At 47.3% G+C, this 9,293-nt stretch overlaps 1 protein-coding gene across 1 annotated transcript; it reads right to left on the bottom strand.

Annotated features, from left to right (window-relative positions):
* Window positions 1–2,423: 2,423 nt before the first annotated feature.
* DEFB118 (defensin beta 118) lies at window positions 2,424–7,967 on the bottom strand. The gene is made up of 2 exons (XM_062202537.1): window positions 7,907–7,967; window positions 2,424–2,725 (listed from the first exon to the last, which is right to left on the bottom strand). The coding sequence occupies exons 1-2, from the start codon at window positions 7,962–7,964 to the stop codon at window positions 2,424–2,426; spliced, it is 360 nt and encodes a 119-aa protein (XP_062058521.1). The 5' UTR covers window positions 7,965–7,967.
* Between the last annotated feature and the right edge of the window lie 1,326 nt (window positions 7,968–9,293).

The raw sequence follows: 9,293 nt of genomic DNA, 5'->3' as shown, positions 1-9,293 counted from the left end.
TGTGGCTGGGTGACAGGCTGGCACGAGCCCAGGGGCTGCACGCTAGCCGGATGCACAGGTGGCTCTGAAAGGCAGCGTCTAGAAATCTCTCGGGCCGGCGCAGCAGGCTGAGCTCCCATCTGCAGTGCTGGCATCCCTGATGGGCACCGGTTCGTGTCCTGGCTGCTCTACTTCCCATCCAGCTCCCTGCTAAGGCACCTGGGAAAGCAGAAGAAGATGGCCCACGTGCTTGGGCCCCTGCACCCATGTGGGGGACCCGGGGGAAGCTCCTGGCTCCTGGCTTAGGCCTGGCTCTGCCTCTGACTGTTGCGGCCATCTGGAGAGTGAATCACTGGGTGGAAGATTCTCTCTTTCTCTCTCTCTTCTCTCTCAAGTCTACCTTTCAAATAATAAATGAAACTTAAAAAATAAAAAGAAATCTTTCCCGTTGAGGAGAGAGTCCTGGAGAGAGGCAAGGGGTGGCTGGCCGTGTGAGGACTTGGAAAGAGCCAGCTTAGATCTGTAATGTTGAGGCACAGTGTAGCCAGGGGGGACAGACCACTATGAAAGGGGCCAGGATGTGAAGCTACTTTTGTGCTACCAGCAAGGGGAAAATAAAGCTCTACATCATGGCCTGAAAGAATTACCTAACCTTTCACCCACAATGTGAGGGTCCCCACCTTTGAATGTCCAGGGGTGATCAAAGCTTGGTAAGGGAAATAGGCCAAGGGGCCAATCTTCCAGCAACTTTTATTCCAACCTTGAAGCAAGTGGAGGTATTAAGAGAGTCCTCAGAGCTCACAGCTAGGTCAGTCAATTTCCTGTAGTGATCGATAATTCAGGGCCTCGGGGCCAAGTTTAATTAGCAGGAAAATGGATGTTTTCTCTGAGGTGTCTGATGTTCTATAAATAAAGCTTTCAGTATCCTAGTAGTTATTGTCATAAATGTAAACGCTTTTAAAAATTTAATTTACTTATGAGGCAGAGAGACAGAGAGCTAGGGGGGAGGGCACGGGGAGCGTGAGCTCACGCATCTGCTGTTCGTTGCCCAAATACCTGCAACAGCTGGGGTTGGGCCAGGCCAAAGCCAGGAGCCTGGAACTTAATCTTGGTCTCTCACGTGGGTGGCAGGAACCTAAGTATTTGAGCCATCACCTGCTACCTCCCAGGGTTTGCATTATCAGGAAGCTGGAGTTGGGAGCCTGGAGCTGGAACTGGGCATTGAAACTAGGTACTCTGATATGGGCTGCAGGTGTCTTAACCAGCATCTTAACCAGCAACCAAGTGACCTCCTTGGATTTATGAGTTTTGATTTTGACCGCTTGTGCTGCTATCAGGAGGTAGGCCTGAGGCTGGTGCTGTGGCGTAGTGGGTACAGCTGCTCCCTGCAATGCCTGCATTCCATACGGATGCTGGTTCAGGTCCCAGCTGCTCCGCTTCCAATCCAGCTCCCTGCTAATGTACCTGGGAAAGCAGCGGAAGATGGCCCACGTGCTTGGGCCCCTGCCACTCCTGCAGGAGTCCCAGATAAGGCTCCTGGCTCCTGGCTGTGGCCTGGCTTTGCCTTGGCCTTTGTGGCCATCTGGTAAGTGAACCAGCAGATGGCAGATCTCTCTCTCTCTCTCTCTCTCCCCTTCTCTCTGTAACTCTGCCTTTCAAATAAATAAATCTTAAAAAAAAGAGGCAGGCCTAACATAAGGGATGTCTCTGTTATCCCAAAATCACTTGTTGGGAAGTCAAAAGGACCCATGGCTCATCAGTGTTGGAGTGCTTAACCGTGATTAAGGCTGCAGAGGTCACCAGCAAACAAGGGACATTAAAAATGAATGAACAGGGCCGGCGCTGTGGTGTAGCTATGGTGCTGGCATCCCATATGGGCGCCAGTTTGAGTCCTGCCTGGTCCACTTCTGGTCTAGCTCCCTGCCAATGGCCTGGGAAAGCAGCAGAGGATGGCCCAAGCGCTTGGGCCCCTGCACCTACATGGGAAACCCAGAAGAAGCTCCTGGCTCTCTGTTTCTCTACACACCCTCCCTTGCCCCATAACTCTGCCTTTCAAATAAATAAATAAATCTTTTAAAAAATGAGTTAACACTTGTCATGGGAAGAATTAGATTTTTCAAAAAGAACATGGAAGAGTTTATTATTGGAAATGGAAAATTTTAGACTTCTGTATGCAGCTCTTTAAAAAATATTTTTATTAATATAAAGAGAACAGACTACATGTAGTTCGTTGATTCAATTCTAAGAATACAGCAATACTTTCCTCCCTTCCCCTTCCTTTCACTTTTTAAAATTTTCACAATAACATTTTTAATCTACTTCCTAGTTGTGTAGCTATTTGTATCTAGAACTACACATTGGTGGGCACGGGGAGGTGCTTTTGTTGCTTTACTGGATTTAGCGCATCGCGCTGTGGACATGGGTGAGTCACAGCCGAGAGGAAGTCATGAGCTTTGATAGAGACTTTGGATTTCATCCTCTTCGTTCATGTTGTCCATGTCCAGGTAGTCCGTAGTGGGAATTAAATCCATTGCAATGAAATCTACAAAATCTGATGATTCAGCAAAGCGGTTAGGGCTACTGGTCTTAGTGACTCGCTCATGGAAGGCTTCTCGCTCATAGTCTTTGTTGCCCGGGACACAGCAGGTGCGATGATTTTTACATATTTCTTGTGTCACTTCTCCATCTTTGCAGTGTCTCCTGCAGCGTCCTGATTTGTTCCAGCATTTTTTTTCACCACCATAGGCTAAATAATAAAAGGGAAGGCCACTGATTTTAGGTTGCTAATGCTCTCAATCTTGCTACCATTACTGTACACCTGGTATCCCCCAACAACACCGGGTTTGATTAGATCATTGATCATGGCTAGACCACGGCCGTAAGACTTGCAGCTCAGGCCTGGCAGATACTGTTTCTCAAAATATCTGTTCCTGACTTCTCAATCTGCCCATTTTAAATGTTTCTGAAAGTGAGATGGAGATGTATCTTATTATCATCCATCAGAAGTAACTTGCCAGCCGCAAGGAATTGGAGCCCCTTGCAATGAAGCTCCTTGGATTTGTGTAAAATTATCCACATCAAGAAAGTCCAAATCATTGTTCCTGTGATTTATTTGCATTGTTAAATATCTCTGAAGACACTGAACTGCAAACTACGTATTAGAATGTGCATATGCAGGCCGGCGCCGTGGCTCACTAGGCTAATCCTCCGCCTTGCGGCGCCGGCACACCGGGTTCTAGTCCCGGTCGGGGCACCGATCCTGTCCCGTTGCCCCTCTTCCAGGCCAGCTCTCTGCTATGGCCCAAGTGCTTGGGCCCTGCACCCCATGGGAGACCAGGAGAAGCACCTGGCTCCTGCCATCGGATCAGCGCGGTGCGCCCGCCGCAGCGCGCCAGCCGCGGCGGCCATTGGAGGGTGAACCAACGGCAAAGGAAGACCTTTCTCTCTGTCTCTCTCTCACTGTCCACTCTGCCTGTCAAAAATTAAAAAAAAAAGAATGTGCATATGCAATACATCTGTAGTTTAAAGACTAATAACAACATGAGCTCTTACATACCCGCACTCCTACTAGGACAGAAAGTATTCCTAGAACCTTCTATAGTGTAGTTACTCCCATGTGATTGGCTCTCTTTGCTTGGGCATTAGACCAGTGCTTCTTACGCTTTAAGGTCCACAGGGATCACGCAGAGGTGTTGTTAAAGGGCAGAGGCTGACACTTGGTGCAGCAGGGTTTCTGATTTCCTAGCTCTGATGCCACAGCTGGCCCGTGGGCTTCACCTTCCGGAACCCAGGTAAAAAGCCATAAAAATCTGCCCCATCACTCTCTGTGTTTCCCAATCAAATGCAATGAAATTTGAATGAAAAATCTCTTCTATTAAAGACATGATAAATATTAAAACTTAGATAAGAAGGGTAGTAATGAAATCAGAAAAGATGAAGTCAGGCTTCTGGAAAGACTCAGGGGAAGAAAGAGGATATTAAAACTAAACAAAATCCATAGTGAAAATGGCAAAATAAAAGAGGGACGGTACATCAAACATAACAAGAGAATTATCAACAATTGGACACTAATCAAGTTAAAACCTAGGTGAAAAGGGAAAATTCCTAAAAAATTTCTAGGGATAGCTTAGGAAGAAAATAGAAGCTTGGGTAAATCAATAAGCATTAAGAAACAGATAATAGTGAAAGACCCCTTCTCAAAGCCTCAAAAAAAAGTGATTTTTTTTTTAATTTTGGAAAAATGTACCCAATGTCAAATTTACCTTTGAGCCATCTTTAACTGTGTACGTCAGTGGCATTCAGTCCACTCGTGTGCCACCAACACCACCATTCATTCACAGAACTTTGTTCCTCTTGCAAAACTGCCCTTCTGTAGCCACCAAACACTAAGTCCTTTTCTCCTTCTCCTAGCCCTTGGCAGCCACTATGCTGCGTTCTGTTTCTGCAAATATGACTATGCGATTATTTAATATGAGTAGAATATACAATATTTCCTTTTGTGGTTAGCTTATTTCATCTTGTTTTCAGGTTCACGTACATTGTAGCATGTGTCAGCTTCCTGCACTCTGAAGACTGACTAACAGTTCATGTTGCTAGCCATTGCTCTATCAATGGACGTTTGGGTTTCTGCTGCCTTTTATTTATTGTGAAAAATGCTGCCATTCTAGATGATTCTAAAGGTGAGCTCTACAATTTTGCAGGATATTTAAGTAATGTTTTAAAATGTCCCAGGGCTGACGCTGCAGCTCACTAGGCTAATCCTCCGCCTGCGGCGCCGGCACACCGGGTTCTAGTCCCAGTCGGGGCGCCGGATTCTGTCCCGGTTGCTCCTCTTCCCGTCCAGCTCTCTGCTGAGGCCCGGGAGTACAGTGGAGGATGGCCCAGGTCCTTGGGCCCTGCACCCACATGGGAGACCAGGAGAAGCACCTGGCTTCTGGCTTCGGATCGGCGCAGCGCGCCGATCATAGCAGCCATTTGGGGGGTGAACCAACGGAAAAGGAAGACTTTCTCTCTCTCTCTCTCACTGTCCACTCTGCCTGTCAAAAAAAAAAAAAAAATGTCCCAGAAAATAGGCAAAAAGGCAAGCTACTGGCTCATTTTGTGAGGCTGGCGTACTCTTAGCTGTACTAACTAGAAACTTACAGATCGGTTTTCTTTTTACAGATGTGAAAATTTCCTAAGCAAAATATTACCCACTGCATTTGAAAGTGTATTAAAATATGTCGTTGGTCAGGTGGGGCTTAACCCCAAACGCAGCTATCATCTAACATTAGAAAACCTAGGCTAGTCCTCCGCCTTGCGGCGCCGGCACCCCGGGTTCTAGTCCCAGTCGGGGTGCCAGATTCTGTCCCGGTTGCCCCTCTTCCAGTCCAGCTCTCTGCTGTGGCCAGGGAGTATAGTGGAGGATGGCCCAAGTGCTTGGGCCCTGCACCCGCATGGGAGACCAGGAGAAGCACCTGGCTCCTGCCTTCGGATCAGAGCGGTGCGCCAGCCGCAGCGGCCATTGGAGGGTGAATCAACGGCAAAGGAAGACCTTTCTCTCTGTCTCTCTCTTTCTCACTGTCCACTCTGCCTGTCCAAAAAAAAAAAAAAAAAAAAAAGAAGGAAGTGAGCGAATGAGCCCTGAGACTAACTGGGGGAAAGGTGTATCAGGCAAAGGACATAGCAAGTACAAAGGCCCAGAGGCAGGATCTACTTCTAGTTTCTAAAGAACAAACCAGTTTCTAAAGAACAATAGGGTGACTATGATGGGTATAGAATAAATTAGTTGGAGGGTAACAGGAGAGAGTATCATGGGGGTTTAGATCACACAGCAAGTGAATGAAAGCCACAACCATACATTTTGATTTCAGAATAATGAGAGAGAATGTAGATTAAAACAATGTGTGTGATTTATGCTCATGAAACTGATAAGAATAATGCTAAATATTGGAGAAATATGATGATAGAAAAATCTTTGTGCACTATTGGTGAGAGCAAATGAGATTTTTTTTTTTTTGTCTACATAAATGTCACTGACTTTTATTCTTCTTCCTTACATGTAGGGGCTGCCAAAAAAAAAAAAAAGACAAAAAGATTTTTCATTGTCTTAACTCTTCCCTCTAGGAGGATGGCTCTAAATTTTCATCACTTACCAGAACATTAAGACTTGAAACCGGGGCAGTGCTGTGGTGTGGTTGGTTAAACCTCTGCCTGCGGAGCCAGCATCCCATATGGGCACTAATTCGAGTTCTGGCTGCTCCATTTCCAATCCAGCTCCCTGCTTATGGCCATTTGGGAGTGAACCAGTGGATGGAAGACCCAGTGGATGGAAGACCTCTTTCTCTGTCTCTCCCTCTCCCTGTCTGTAACTCTTCCTCGCAAATAAATAAATAACCCTTTAAAAAGAAAAAGACCTGAAATCCCCAAACATGTAACATTTCATTCGCTCAACACAGGCTCCGAGTTTCTATGACCCATGGATTGCTTTTACAAAACATGTCTCATCTGTGTTTCCTGGTCTTCATGTTCCCACCAGAACTCAAGGCAGGCACAAGAGATCCCACATGGAGCCTACGGAATTGTCCTGATTGTATCTGGAATTGCAACAGGAGAATTACTGAAGATCTTGAAAACCAGCAGTTCCTGCTGGCGGTGTCCTGAGAAATATAGAAGGGAGGAATTAATGGAATAATTTGTTTGAACTTACCTTTAACCCAGCCATTGACTTCTAGGGCACTACCCTATCTAAATCTTTGTCCGACTGTGGAAGGACTCCTCTACTTATACACATATGTTCACTGATGTGAAACAGGATGTGTTCCAAATGACTATCCATATAGTTATGGCTTTTCCTATAGCAAAACATCACACATTTGCAAAGGAGGAGGCTGGTCTTTGGATGGCTACATGCAAAATATTATTAGATGAAAAAGGATGCTGTATAAATGTGCACATAATGTGGTTACTTTTGTAGAAACAGAAATATTGAGATTTACTTTCATGTGAGTTTGGTTAGACATTGAAATATATCTTGAAAGATACACAAGAAAGTAGGGGAAACAAGTTCTCTTCAGCAGCAATTTCCAAGCCGTGGTAATGACTTTTTTTTTTTTTTTGACAGGCAGAGTGGATAGTGAGAGAGAGAGACAGAGAGAAAGGTCTTCCTTTTTGCCGTTGGTTCACCCTCCAATGGCCGCTGCAGCTGGCGCATCGCGCTGATCCGAAGCCAGGAGCCAGGTGCTTCTCCTGGTCTCCCATGCGGGTGCAGGGCCCAAGCACTTGGGCCATCCTCCACTGCCTTCCCGGGCCATAGCAGAGAGCTGTCCTGGAAGAGGGGCAACCGGGATAGAATCCGGCGCCCCAACTGGGACTAGAACCCGGTGTGCCAGCGCCGCAAGGCGGAGGATTAGCCTGTTGAGCCACAGCGTCGGCCCCATGGTAATGACTTCCAATGTTTTTGAAGCAGCAGGGATTGTTAAAGCTCACACTTTCACTGTAGAAAGTCCCATTGATTTTCCCCATAACAGCTCTGCAGACACTTTCTGAGTTGTTCATCAAATTCCAAAATATGAGAAAACAAAACAGAAAAAGACCTCTCTTAAGGCTGTAACAGGATTTTCAGAGCCAGGAACACATAAGGAAGTGGGACTGGGGGTCATTGTTAAGAGCTGGCCTGTGCTGGAGAGAGAGCGGACGTGGGTCGAGTTCTCCCTGATTCCTGAGGTGGGCGACTTGGACCACACAATCAGAGTGGACCGCTCTGGACGCTGAGCTGCCCTGATCCGGTGAGGGTGAGGTGTCCTACCCCTAAGTTCCCCTCCTGCCAGCAGCATAGCACCAGTACAGCTGTTGCGCTGTCTCGGTTTGGGATCCAGGGACACCCTGGAGTTCCCATACCTAGAGCTCATTGACCTCCATTTGTGCAGCCTCCCTGGGTTCTGGTTACCTGGGATCACCTGGGGTAGAAACGCAAGGACCGGAAGAGCTAGCAGCCAGAGTCGCATGATCCTTGGGAAGTAGGAGCCCGCGATCCAGGAGTTACGAATGTTGTGTGCAGTGCGCATCCTAACAACAGTTTTATTGGCCTCTTGGCAGCAGGGGCTGGGCAGAGGGCTGGGCAATGAATCAGACAGACACATTAAAGCTTATCCATTAACTCTGCTTCATTTTTAAAATAATAAACCCTTTTTTTTCTCAAAGTGAATTTTTTTAAAGCTTATCCGAGTGAAACATTAGTCTGTTGGCTGGTGCAGCAATTGCGTGACTGATGTAGGCACCGGGAAGCAGGCAGAGGGTTGTAAGTCGCAAGCTTCAAGGAGGCGTTTGGAGAAATGGAGAAGGAAGAGACGCACAGGCCTCTCCCCTGTCTCCCTCGCACCTCCCAGCGGGCTCTGTCCCTGCCCACAGCCCCCCTTACTCTGGCCTAAATCTGCTTTTGAACTGTTTACCTCTGTGTCTCGCTGCACTGGACTGGGACTCCTGAGAGTAAGGGTGATGTCTTTTCAGTTTCTGAATCTCCAAGGTGCAAAGCACATTCCCGGTGAAGAATTTCAGAAACAGCGGATAATAAACACAGGTCCGTCTGTGCCAGATCTCTCCCTCACGTCACACGCCCACCAGGGAAAGCGGCTTGTCTGAGAAAGTAGAGCCAACGTCTGCAGAGTGTGGGGGCGATGCCTTGTAACGGGACTCACGGGAGTGTACTACCCAGTGTCCCGAAGAACCGCACCCTGCGCCAGGCGGCTCTCCAGTGACTGCGGATGTTGTGTTTGGCGGGGAACCGTGGGAGCCCTCGGAGGTCAGAGAGAATGCCATTTAGGTCTGCCTTTGGGATGGAGAACTCCCCAGTGGCCTTGGGAGTCCGCGTGGTCCCCTTGGCTTTAGTTGCGTTCTTCACCCTGCATCAGTGTGTGTTCCCACTGTTTACTTGGTCCCGGGAGTCCCGAGAAAGCTGGAGAGGAGGGGGTCGGTCTTCCTCTTCTGGAGTTCTGTGTGGGAATAATCTGGAGCGATGAGCAGGGCTGTCATATGGGGGTGGGATTGTTCTCTTCTGGATGGCACCATTTAAGTGTCGAGGAAGGTGATGGGCTTTTTACAGATGAATTTTAGATGAAAATATTCGAACAAGCAGAACTCTGTTACCATGGGATGGCTGAGTGTGTCCTGAAAGAGGGAAATTATGAATTATCAACTATTGTCTTTTTTTAAAGATTTATTTGTTTACTTGAAAGAGTTACCCAGAGAAAGAAGGAGAGGCAGAGAGAGAGAGAGAGAGAGAGAGAGAGAAAGATCGAGAGATCGAGATCTTCCATCCGCTGGTTCACTCTCCAATT

Source organism: Lepus europaeus, chromosome 10, assembly GCF_033115175.1.
Source record: "Lepus europaeus isolate LE1 chromosome 10, mLepTim1.pri, whole genome shotgun sequence".
Taxonomy (NCBI): domain Eukaryota; kingdom Metazoa; phylum Chordata; class Mammalia; order Lagomorpha; family Leporidae; genus Lepus; species Lepus europaeus.
Note: the sequence above shows the minus strand (reverse complement) of the source record. Positions and strands in the feature narration are given on the sequence as shown.